This window comes from Gracilinanus agilis, chromosome 4 (genome assembly GCF_016433145.1).
Source record: "Gracilinanus agilis isolate LMUSP501 chromosome 4, AgileGrace, whole genome shotgun sequence".
Lineage (NCBI taxonomy): Eukaryota > Metazoa > Chordata > Mammalia > Didelphimorphia > Didelphidae > Gracilinanus > Gracilinanus agilis.
The window spans coordinates 164845947-164859247 of NC_058133.1; the positions used below are offsets into that span (position 1 = coordinate 164845947).

At 38.1% G+C, this 13301-nt stretch overlaps 1 protein-coding gene across 1 annotated transcript in view; it reads right to left on the reverse strand.

Annotated features, from left to right (window-relative positions):
- The window catches only part of LOC123246077 (Fc receptor-like protein 4), a 24153-nt gene extending 14335 nt beyond the window's left edge, over positions 1–9818 (reverse strand). The window contains exons 1-6 of the mRNA XM_044675025.1: positions 9766–9818; positions 9210–9214; positions 3319–3564; positions 2072–2323; positions 1463–1747; positions 133–420 (exon numbers count right to left, since the gene is read on the reverse strand). Coding sequence (XP_044530960.1) covers positions 133–420; positions 1463–1747; positions 2072–2323; positions 3319–3564; positions 9210–9214; positions 9766–9818 — 1129 coding nt within the window. The remainder of the gene's footprint in view (positions 1–132; positions 421–1462; positions 1748–2071; positions 2324–3318; positions 3565–9209; positions 9215–9765) is intronic.
- Positions 9819–13301: the final 3483 nt, after the last annotated feature.

The window sequence follows — 13301 nt, forward strand, 5'->3', positions numbered from 1 at the left end:
AGAGAGAGAGAGAGAGAGAGAGAGAGAAAGGAAGGAAGGAAGGAAGGAAGGAAGGAAGGAAGGAAGGAAGGAAGGAAGGAAGGAAGGAAGAAAGATAAAAAAAGGAGAGGAGAGGAATGGAGATAAACTCACTTCTCACAGTGATGGTCACAGAATGGCTGGGAATAAGGCTACTGTTGTTGTCAGCTGTGCAGTAGTATATCCCAGCGTCATTCTCTCTTATGGCAGAAAATACAAACTCTGCTACCAATGAGCGCTGAATCTTCTTCCCCAGACTGGCTTCTGTGCCCTCTCTGTGCCATGAAAATGTGATGGTCCCTGAGCCTCCAGCTACTGAACAGAGAAGAACCAGTTTCTGTCCTTCCATTACATGCCCTCCTTGAGGTTGCACTTCAATGTGTACTCCAGAAATGGGGATTCCTAGGGAAATACAAAATATCTTGTGAGGTCCTCTATTATGGGGAATTGGGGATTAGAGCAGAGGCTGAAACAAGCATTTGAAGTGCTAAAAATGCCAGGGTAGAGGAATTAAGAAATGTTACAGGGTCAGAAGTTGAAGGATGGAGATAGAGAATAATTCCAAAACCCAAGTCTTATGAACTTTCTGACTTACTTTCTATTCTCATAGCAATGGCTCAATTATTAGAGACTAAGTTGGTTTGGACCTTCCAGGGGAAGGCTAGTTCCCCCAATAGATTTTCTTTTGCAGTGTTTGAAGGAAAAGGACTGACTATACATTGAGTGAAGCTTCTCCTCTGGCCCACTTTTAAGTCCTACTCCCAGGGATATCTTGACAGGGAGAAACGTTTTATAAATGCTCGTTAGATGTTGGACTCACTTATTTCCATTTTGTCTTGGACTTTAGCATACAGTCCCTTGAACTTCTATTTATCTTTTTTTCTCTTTTTATAACACCCCAACTATATAGCAGACACCTTGAGGGAAAGAACCTTACAATATTTTTCTTTGTATCTCCAGTGCCTAACATAATGTATTGTATACAATAGGCCCTCAGATTGATTATTGTCATAATGAATGCTTCTTTCTAAAGGTCTTACTCCATTGGTTTGCCACCCTAGAATTTTGATCATCTGAACCATCAGGGGCAATCTCAGTTTGGAATGCATCTCTCTCTACCTCCCCCCTTCAGTCTCCCCACATACACAAGATATATACATATGAATGTTGGGGAAGAGTCTGTCCAAGAGGATGTAAACAATGAGGACCTGGAGGTGGAAGCAGAATGCTGTCTATATTTCTTGCCTTGAATTCTTGTGGTTCTCAGCCTATTCCTGATGTTCCATTTAAGCAGAGAAACCCTAGCTCTTTAGTATGGGTCCCATTCCTATATTAGGGACAGGAAATGTCACACAGAATAGGACTTAATGCCAAAGATGATACCATTTACACAGCCTTCCTCTTCTTAATTCCAGATTTGTTTGATCATCTCCCTCACACTTACTCTTCACACTCATCCTTATTGGGCGGCTTCGTTTGGAGACCAGGAGAGACACAGTTTCCACCTTACACCAGTAAAACCCTGAATCTTCCATCCATAATTTTGAGATCTGGAGCTCTTGGGTCCTGGTCTGGCCCAATAAGATAGCCCCTGGATCTCTGAAGAAGGAGAAGAGAAGTTGGATGCTTGATTTCTCCGGAGGGATCCAGACCTTACAGCTCAGAGTCACAGGACTACCCTCTATAGGCTGGGAATCTATTGTTTCCAGCACTGGACGGGAAAACAACTCTAGAGAAAAAGAGTTCAACAAGAAATGAGCCTTGGATTTTCAGCACCTAAAAACTTTAATGCAGGATTACAAAACTGAAGATTCTTAGCCAAAGAGATACACCAATCCACAACCCCTTCCCTAATCACATTTCTGCTTCCCTGCTTCCTTTAACTACTACTTTCACTGCTCACTAAAGGAGGAATATTAATGGCCCAGTCTGAGTTCTCATCCATGGTCAATCCATAAGATGTCCCTTGGTCACAGCCATTCCACTTTATCTAACCAGTGACCCTGCCACACACTGACCTTATCCCCTTCCCCATAAAGAATGGCAGTCATACCATGGATGTTGAGAGTTACTTCATCTGATTTCTTCCATATCATATTTTTTAATGCAGTGCAGTGGTATGAACTTCTGTTACTTAAACTTGCTTGTGGGATAACAACATCTGAACTTTGGTTAAAAGTAGAGAAGGATTTGCTATTCTTATAATACTTCACTTTGGTCAAATGGTGGTTATTTTTTTCCTGGCACCGAAGAATCAGACTGTCTCCTTCAAATACAAGGTATGGAATCCGTAGGATCAAAGAATCTGTAAGACGCACACACACATGCATACATATACAGATCCATCAATTACTTATTCATACAACCTTTAAACCTTTCAAAGTTTAATAAATTCATTCATTTGTAACAAGGGCTATCCCAAAGAACATATGTGAGGATGGGCTCCACTTTCCAATAAATCATTATCAAGTGTGTGCAATGCAGAGAGAAGACGGATAAAGGAATCCTCAGTCTGAAGGATTTATTTATTTCATTAGAATGGACTTTTCCTGTGTCCTCTGTTTACTATTAGACTTAGTTCTTTGATTCAAGTTTCCCTGTCTCCAAAGTGAGATGACTTCTCCCAGACACTACTTCTCAATATATTTGATGAGCCTTTGTAGAACAGACTCAAGAGTTTTGGATTTGTGAGGAAGGGGAAATGGCACTCTATTTTGAATTAGAGTAGCTAGAGAATAGGTCACTGAACTTAGAGTTAGGAAGAACTTCTTTCAAAATCTGCTTCAGATAATAGCTCTGGGACACTGGGAAATTCACTTAATTTCTCCTGAGCCTTCCCCAAGAACCACGGAGATACCCTCAAGACTTTCTAGACAATGGGTTGCACCTTCTCCTGGTAGGGCTATAACCTTGGTCAGACTGACTATGCCATCACTGCCACTTTCCCTGTACCCCAACTGATTTTTCCTCAGGTGAAAAAGTTCAGATCCTGCTTAACATATCCAAAATAGAACCAATTATCTTTCCTCCTAAGTCCTTCCCTTTTCTTAATTTCCCTCTTATTATCAAAGGTGGCACTATTTCCATAGTCACTCAGGCTATTTAGCCCAATTACATTTCCTGACCCTAGTCTGAGAAAATCAGAAGCAGTGGAGTGAAAGCTGGAACTATGGTAACAAAGCCCTGGCTCCTAGGCCTGGAAGACAACTGAGTTATGGGATCTGAATCCTGGGTTTCCGGGGAGAGAAAGATGCACTGAAGTAATTTTCAATGTTTTAATTAATTAATTTCTCTTCTTACCTTGAACAAAGGTCAATTTTATAATATCACTAAGGGGTGAATTATTGGTCTTGCATCTATATTTCCCAGATTTATTAATTGTAATATTGTTTCCAGAGATATCTTGAAGTATTTTCCCATTTTGGTACCATTGTGTTTTCCCTGGTGCATAGAAATGAAATCCATCACATGTCAAAAGCACTTTTTCCTCTTTGAAGAAGGTGGTCCATGGAGGACTGATGAAAATCACTGGCTTTGGTGAAACAGCTGAATAAAAGATGGTAAAAGAGACAAATAAAAAATATGTGCAATTCCATTACTGGAAATTAGTATTTGAATGACAGGAAAGGGATTGATCCACATGACTTGGGAATAGGTCTCTACCTTCCTTTAAGTAACTAAGTTACAATCTCCTACAAGAAGTTTAAATTGCTTTCTCTGTCTGTCTCTGTCTCTGTCCCTCTCTCTCTCTCTGCCTGTCTCTCTCTCTCAAATTGTTAGTGCCCTCCCCTAGAAATTACTTTGCCCATATTTCTTGTTTAATTTTCTACATACCTGTTGTTTCTAAGCATTTTTATGGTGGGGATTGTTTCACTTTTGTCTTTGTATCTCTGGCACCTAGAACAAGGCTTGATTTATGTTGTTGTTGAGTCATGTCCAACTCTATCTGACCCCATGGACACTGTTCATAGGATTTTCTTGTCAAAGATGCTGGAGAGGTTGGCCATTTCCTTTTCTAGTGTTGTCCCCATTTTGCAGATAAAGAACTGAAGCAAATAGGGGTTAGCAACCTGCCCAGGGTCTGTAAAAGTGAAATTTGGGAAATGCCATCTAAAAGTATATATATATATATTTTCTATGGACATGTGGGAGACCTTGAAACTACATTTCCCATGATTCCTCATGGTAGACAGAAAGTGGGAGGATGTAAGAAAAGGAATATAGACTCCTGTAGTGACTTTGAACTTCCTCTGGACTGCAGACTCAGGAAGAGACAGGAGGTAATTATGGCTAGGCGGCAGTTTTGAATTCTTACAAGCGCGTGGTCTAATGACTTTATCTATCAGCATGGCTTTTATTAAAATACTATTCTCCCTTCTGATCTCGGCCCTCATCATTTTTAATCATAATAGGTCATACACTTAGTAAGTGTCTGAGGTTGAATTTGAACTCAGATCTTCTTGGCTCCAAGCCCAGTGCTCTATCCACTCTACCAACCTAGCTACCTATCTAATAAACACCTGTTGATTTGAATTAAGTAAATCTTAACAATTGGGATAGGTGAGAAGAGCAGGGGAATAGGGAGTACAGACTGCTCTCAACCCACCATATATGCCTTTCTCATGGATAGGATAGGGCCCTGCTCTAGCACTGGCTAAAATTGCAAGGAAGATGAAGTGGTCTTTAGTCCCTTATGCCTTCCATTTCTTCTGCAAGCACTTCCTTCCATAAGCATTCCTTCTTCCTGACTTAGCACATATTCTCTTTATGGTCACTAAAGCCACCCCTCCTATTCAGTCACTGCTTATCAAAATCCTACTGGTCTGCTAAGATCCAGAAAATGCCACCTCTTTTATATAGCCCTTCCTCATCATCTCTGTTGAAATTGCTATTATAATATGTATGGAATAATATGTAATAAAATGTAACTATTCCATAAAAGGTGATAAAATTGGTAGTCTGAGGAAGCCAGAAATATCTCTATAAGCTAACTCTAATCTCTCTTAATTCTAGTGATTTCCCTCAATTATTTCCTACTTACTATATATATAGCTTGATTTTTATATATTTCTTTGTATGTTGTCTCCTCCTGTTAGATGGTAAGCTCCTTCAGGGCAGGAACTGTCTTTTGGCTTTTTTTTATACCTAATGCTTAGCTCAGTTTCTGGCGTTTCTGGCACATAATAGGCACTTAATAAATGTTGATTGATACAGAGTAAAATAAACAGAACTAGGAGAATAATTTATACAACAAAATTATGAAGAAACATGACTTGAAAAGACTTTAGAATTAAGATCACTGAAATGATAAGCCATGGCACTAGAGGACTAAAGGTAAAATAAGCTATCCACCTCCAATCACTGAGATAATATAGCAAAAGATAGGCAATTTGGGGCATGGCTAATGTCCAATTTACTTTACTGTACATGTATATTTGTTTAGAGGATTTTGTTGTTTTTTATTTGTTGACTTGAGGAGAGAGAGGGAGAGAGTTAGTAGCGAAAGAAAAATTAAATTAATGAGCAATTAATTGGTAATTATCTGTAACTAAGTAAAATATAATATGATGCCATTTTCATTGATAGCAACTAAAACCTTTATCCCCTTCTCTTACTCCAAATCAAAAGTTTTCTGGCCTAAAGGTACACATGGAGATAGATAGTGGCAGTAATTCCTAGAACCCAAAGAAGTAAAGACAGAGGAAGGTGATTGGTGGGATCAATGCACCAAATAGAACTGAAGCATCATCCAACACTAAAGACTTCTCTTCTTGCCTGACCTGTAAAACTGCTGGATGTGGTAGCTATGCTAAAGCAATTGGAGGAATGGCAAGAAAGTGAAAGAGAGAGAGAGAGAGAGAGAGAGAGAGAGAGAGAGAGAGAGAGAGAGAGAGAGAGAGAATGAAAAACCAATACATCAAGACCAAAGACTTCTGGAGTATTTGAAAGGGTTTTCTCATGGAGGAATTTTATATTTGGGTCTCTTAGTCATTTTGGAGATTTCCATATCTGTTTCTATACATAGATTTAGATGCACATTTATGTATGTTGTTCAGTCATTTCAGCTTTACCCAACTCTTTGTGACCCTATGTGGGATTTTCTTGGTGAAAATACTGTAATGGTTTGTCATTTCTTTCTCAAGCTCATTTTACAGATGAGAAACTGATGATAAGAGAGTTAAAGGACTTGCCCAGGGTCCCACAGCTATTAAGTGTCTGAGGCTGGATTTGAACTAAGATTTTCCTGACTCCATGAATAAGTATATTTTATAAGTATGTATGTATGTGCATATATGTATACACACATACATAAACATATACATAAATACAAATGCATATATTTGGGACTAGTGATCACTAGTTCAAAAGCCTTTATTTCATTGTCCTTGTATTATTATTTTATTGTTACACATTTTATTGATGATTCGTGTTAAGTAAAATTGTTTACCTGTCAAACAAACTAAGTAAGCAAAACTAACTATTTCATTGACATCCCCTGATAATGTATGCCATGCCCTGTACCCATAGTCCCACACCTCCCTACTGAGAGGAATGAAAGGCATTTTATCTTCTGTTCTCTGAAGGGAAACAAGAGTCCCCAAGACTAGGTATTAAAAGTATCCAAAGAGTCAGTTGTTGTTTAGGGTTCTTTTCATTTCCATTATGTTCCTCGTGCTTATTGTTCCCCTGGTTTAGCTTCCATTACTCTGTATGCAGAGTAGCAGTGGAGTGGGAGAGTACCCAATGTGCTTGCAATCAGAGGACCTAGACTTCTGCCCCATCCTAACACTTACTTCTTGTGTGACCTTAAGCAAGTACTTCTCTTTCTGGGCCTGTATATACATCCTTATAAGCAAAATGGAAAAATTGAAATAGCTGACCTCAGTGAGGTGGCTCAGTGGACAGAGTAACACACCCAGAATCAGGAAAGAGACCTAAGTTCAAATACAGCCTGGTATAATTACTGTGTTGAATTTGGGCAAAACACTTAAACCTCTATTTGCCTCAGTTTCCTCATTTGTAAAATAGGAATAATAATAGCACTTACCTCTCAAGGTTGTTGTAAGGATCAAATGAGATATGTGTTAAGCACTTAGTACAATGCCTGAAGCATAGTAATTGCTATTGCTAGCTATTATTATTTATTAGTTTGAATCAATTTATATAAACCTTCCAGGGCTTCTCCAAATTCCTCAAAATGTTTGCTTTTTATACAACGAAAATAATATTCTATTTTATGTGGCTTGAGGAGACCACTTATCCAGAGGAATGGAGTCTAACAGAGAAGCATCTGCAAAGTCTGTGTCTGACTGAGATTCCACAGCTGGTGGAGAGTACTTAATTAGTAGAGACTAGAAAAGAGGAGAGCTGATGAGAATAAGTATGGTAATATCACTAAAAGGCACAGGTGATCCTATAGCATTAGAAAAATGAGTTTCTTCTCCAATTGTGTACCCTGGCTACATGTTCCCTATGTGTGTCTCACTAAGTGCATGTATTTGTGGGAATATATTGATGTATTCTTTTAAGTTCTACTTTATCTTCTAATTCTAAAATTTCAGGATGATTTTCTTTAATGATTTCTTGAAATATGGTGTCTAAACTCTTTTTTTCAATCATAACTTTCAGGAAGTACAAGAATTCTCATATTGTTTCTCCTTGATCTATTTTCCAGGTCAGTTGCTTTTGTAATAAGATATTTTATATTCTCTTTTACTTTTTTACTTTTTTATTTCATTTTATTATTTCTTGTTTTCTTAATAAGTTCTCAGTTTTCCCTTGCCTGATTCTTATTTTTAAAGAATTATTTTCTTCAGTGAATTTTTGGATATTTTTCCCATTTTTCTTAGTTTTCTTGTATTGCTTCTATTTTTTCTAATTTTTCCTCAACTTCTCTCTTTAGTTTTTAAAGTCTTTTTACCCCTTTCTTCATTATGCTAATTCATTAAATCCTTTTGCTCTGAATTAACTTAGTTCTTTGCCTTAGTGATAAGAGTAAACACATTATTTGAGTTTCATAAGCTATAATTATAGACTAAAATGCATAATATTCCTTGAACCTGGAGTATCCTTCTTTAGGGAATGTCCAGCAAATTTCTGGGTTTGGGGTGGGATGGGTTTTAGTGAAATGCTAGAATGTCCTCAGGTTCTTTGGAAGTGAGAAGGTCAGGAAAGAATTTGGGAGGAGGAAAAAGAAGTTTTTCTTAATACCCTTGAAACTGTACAGGAAAGATAGTTCTCAGACTAAGATAGTCATAGGCAATAAAACTGTAAAGGACTTTGGGGATCATCTAGTCTAATTCCTTCACTTTACAAATTTAAAAACAAAATATAATGAGATTTCAGAAAACTTAAGTGACTTTTCCAAGATCACACAAGTAGTAAAAGACAGAGATCTGATTTGACCCCTAGTCTTCCTAATCTAGGCCCTAAATGCTTTCACTATTCCATACTGCTTTCCATTTGCCTACTTGCATGCATGCATGCATGCGTGTGTGTGTGTGTGTGTGTGTGTGTGTGTGTGTGTGTGTGTGTGTAAATGCTAACTACTTGAAAATAGGGAATGTTTCCACTTGGTGTTTGTATCCCCAGTGCCTATATATTTCCTGGCACACAGTGAGCACTTAATAAATCTCTGTTGTTTAATTGATGTCTCAAAAATCCAAGACAAGCATCTGGGAGTGTCTAAATTATAGAGGGTTCTGCTTATTTCACCTGAAGTTTTTCTCACAAGGTCTTAAGGACGTTAAAGATGACAAGGAAGGCTGGAATTTTATCTATCCCTTGGTTTTTATCTACTGGTATTGTGACTCCATCCTCCTTTGGGAAAAATTTGTTCTCCCTCCAAGTCCTAAGCATCTTTTACATCATTCAAAGGTTTCTCTCCTCCCAATAATGGGACTGCTCTGTGATGAGTGCTAAGAGCAATACATGGGTAACATGAAGGTATTTGCACTCCAGATGACAAGAGATTAAGGGTGTAACCACAAAGCTACCCTGACTTTTTGGCGTCAGTTACCATGAAGAACAGATGCCATTTTCACATCCCTACAACCCTCATCAAAAGGGGCTGAGGCAGACAAGGCTTCTTCCTATGAGAGATAGCAGATCTCCTGTGGTTACAAAAATAAAAGTTACCCAGGGGCCCTGAAGAGTAAAGAAAAGAGGAACTCACCATTTTGTCCACTCACCAGAGCTGCAAGAGAGAGTCAAGACCAGAGGTTAGGGCAAGATTTATTTCCCCACTTTAAAGAATCTATATTAATTATCCCCAAAAATGCTAGCAACCCTTCCACAGTTTAGAAAAGGGAGGAAGAAACAAATATTTATTAAGTATTTACTATGTACCAGACATTGTACAAATATATTTTATTTGATCCTCACAACCCTGAGAAGTAGGTCCCTTTTGCAGTTGTGGAACCTGAGAGAGAGTTTAAGTAATTTGTTAAAGGTTACACAGCTACCAAGTGTCCAGAACTGATTCAAACTCTGGTCTTCCTGACTCCAGACCCAGTCAGAACTCTGTCCACAGTGCCATCTAGCTGCCTCGACTGCCATAGCACAAGTCCTTCATGAGTTGGACCTGAAATCATAGATGTTAGGATGCAAGGAGCCTTGCTGATAATCTACCCTGAAAAACTCATTTCTCAGATAAGTAAACTGAGGTTCACAAAAAGATGTATCAGGTGATGGAGCTAAAATTTGAACTGAATGTCTATTTCTAAATCTAGTGATATTTCCATTTACCTCACTGTTAATGGGATAAGGAGCTTGCTCCTGGCATTGACCACTTTGTACATCTCTTAAAAAAACCCTTACCTTCCGTCTTAGAATCAATATTATGTACTGATTTGAAGGCAGAATAGCATTAAGGACTAGGCAATGAGAGTTAAGTAAGTTGGCCAGGATCACACAACTAGGAAGTGTCTGAGGTCAACATTGAACCCAGGATCTCTAGACCTGGCTTTCAAGCCCCTGAGCCCTTCAAACAGAAGTTTCAAGCCACAGATGCCCACATTTACTGAAGCTGCTTTGCTATCAAATGTGAGGGATGAGGAACCAGAGATGTTCATTTGTCTCCTCCTAGATCAGCACAATCCCCTCACCATTTACCAGCTGATTCTATCCTCCATGGGAGTCCTCAATCAGGTACAAACTCCACCTCAGTCTGTCCTCTCTACTCTCCCAGGCCACCAGCTCATATCTTTGTCTGCAATGTCTACACTTCCATCTCCTTTATATGTGAGATCTGACTTTCCCTCTCTGGATTCACACAGTCTCATAGTTGGAAGGGACCTCAGAAAATACCTAGTCCAGCCTTTGCCCAATCAACAATTCCCTCCACAACCCATCCCATTGGTCAACTACCCCCATCCACTGTGATTAAAAAATACACCTTCCCAGTTTGGAAACAACTATAAGAATTTGGACTCTGATGACAATATCTTTCAAAACCCAAAGTCATAAAATGATGAGACATAGAATCAGCAAGAGTTCAGTAGAGGTAGCAGAGGAGAAAAAAATGGGGAGGAAGGACAGAGAGGAAGGTATTCAGGCACATGATTTCACCATGTAGAGAACTTCCAAGGAGGAAACTCCCTCTAATTTTATCAGCAACTGTTTGTTTTTTGTTTGTTTTTTTAAACCCTTACCTTCCATCTTGGAGTTAATACTCTGCAAGGCAGAAGAGTGGTAAGGCCTAGGCAATGGGGGTTAAGGGACTTGCCCAGGGTCACACAGCCAGGAAGTGTCTGAGGCCAGATTTAAACCTATGACCCCCCATCTCTAGACCTGACTCTCAATCCACTAAGCCACCCAGCTGCCCCTCAGCAACTGTTCTGATGCAAAAATTTTAAACAAAATACTAGGAAGAAGATTAAAGCAATATATCACAAGGATCTATACTATGACTTGTGTAATTTTGAACCCTAGAACTCTCTTTCCCAGCTTCTCATGTTTCTTCTCACATATGTGCTAATGTAGGGAGGATATAAAATTTGTGTTGCTCTGCCCTTGCTCTCTTCTCCCAGAAATGCAGCTGTGGAGGCAGGGTGAAGAGAGAGGCAGGAGAATTTTAATCAGGTGTTTTTTACTCAGGTTTTTATTTTTGTTTTTGTATTTTTTTCTATTTCAAGTGATTATTAATAAATCTTATAAAATATAATACTTGGAGTTATTGGATATTAATTTTAATCTTACATTTTATATAGGTATTAAACTAGGAATACAGAAATGGTTTCATATTGGGAAAACTATCAACATAATCGACCATATCAAAACAAAACCAACAGAAACTGTATGATTATTTCAATAGATACAGAAAAAACTTTTGACAGAATACAACATCCATTCCTATTAAAAATACTAGAGAACACTGGAATAAATGGGACATTCCTCAAAATGTTAAATGACGTCTATCTAAAAGCATCAGGAAAGATAATCTCTAATCGTGATAAGCTAGAAACCTTTTCAATAAAATCAGAAGTGAAATGAGGAGTGAAACTACTACTAGTCAATATTTTACTAGAAATGCTAGCTATACCAATGAGAGAAGATGAAATTGAAGGAATTAGACAAGGCAATGAGAAAATAAAGCTACCGCTCTTTGCAGATGATACAATGATAGACTTAGAGAATCCTGGAGAATCAACAAAAAACTAATCAAAACAACTAATAACTTCAGCAAAGTTGAAGGATATAAAATAAACCCAGAAAAATCATCAGCATTCATCTATACTACCCAACGGCTATAAAGATATATATAACAGCAAGAAGTAGAAAGAGAAATTCCATTTAAAATAAGTGTAGACAACATAAAATACCCAAGAATCTTCCTGCCAAGACAAACCCAGGAACTATACAAATACAACTACAAAACACTTTTCACACAAATAAAGCCAGATCTAAACAACTGGAAAAATATTAATGGCTTATGGGTAGGCCAACCCAATATAATAAAATGACAATTGTTCCTAAATTAATTTACTTATTCGGTGCCATGCCAAATTATCCAAAAATCATCTCATCGAGCTGGAAAAATAATTACAAAATTAATCTGGAAAAACAAAAGATCTAGAATATCAAAGGAATTAAGGGAGGAAAGTGTAGATGACTTAGATGTGCTAGATCTCAAACTATATTACAAAGTGACAACCTTCAAAACAATTTGGTACTGGCTAAGAAATAGATTGGAAGACCAATGGAATAGATTTAGGCAGTCAACATGCAATAGTAAATGACCATAACAACATAGGATTTGATAAATCCAAAGATTCAAACTTTTGGAAGAACTGATTATTTGACAACAAACTGCTGGTAGGTACCGGCTAGGCAATGAAGATATAAATGGATGGGTGAATAGAGTTAGTATGCACATAGCTCCTACTATGAGCCAGGCACTATATTAAGCACTTTACAAATACAATGAATAAAATAATTATAGGGAGTTTGTAATTGCTTGTTTACGATTTCTGTTAAATCAGAAGGAGAAAATTAGAAAATTTCAGAATCTAAGCATAGCCTTTGAGACCATCTAATCCAACCCATGAACAAGAATCTGCTCTACTAGCACAACAACTAATCATTTCTACCTCTGGGGTAAGTGGCTGGGTGTTGAGGATGAGACAACAGATGTATTGCTGCCGGGATTAGAAGAAAAAGTACTTTGGGACCTCTGCTACTGTGGGAGGGGTTGGAAGAGAGGGGAGGAAATGTGCTCTAAGAGAATGCCTTTGGGACCACCTTATTTCCTGCCTTAGGGCAAAACCCCAGTCTCCCCACCCTATTAGAGCCCCTCCTACACAGCAAATCAGTCATCCAACCATTCCCTAAACAGCTCCAGAGAAGTGCATCATTTACCTCTTTTTATATTCCACTTTTGGACAGCTCTGACTGTTGGTGGCATATTTTTCCTGGCAAAAAGCCTAAATTTGACCCTTTGCAATTTCTACCCATGGCTCCTAGTTCTGCCCTATAAGACCAAGTAAAAGAAATCTAGTCATCCTTCAGGTTGTGGGAGCAGTACAAGATCAGGGGCATCCATTATTATTTCACTTTGCTTTGATTATAACATTTTGCTTTGAAAGGAAAAAGCAGGGAAAGGATTAAACACTGTTTGACTTCAGGTAAGAGTCAGAGTTATTAATCAGTCATGTCTTTCTTTTAGAATGGTGGATACAGTTCAATAATCTATCAGACGACTATACCTGAATTCAAAACTCAAAAATAACATTAGTTCCAGCTCCTCAAGCTTTTACCTTAAACAACAAATCTCACCCCAAAAA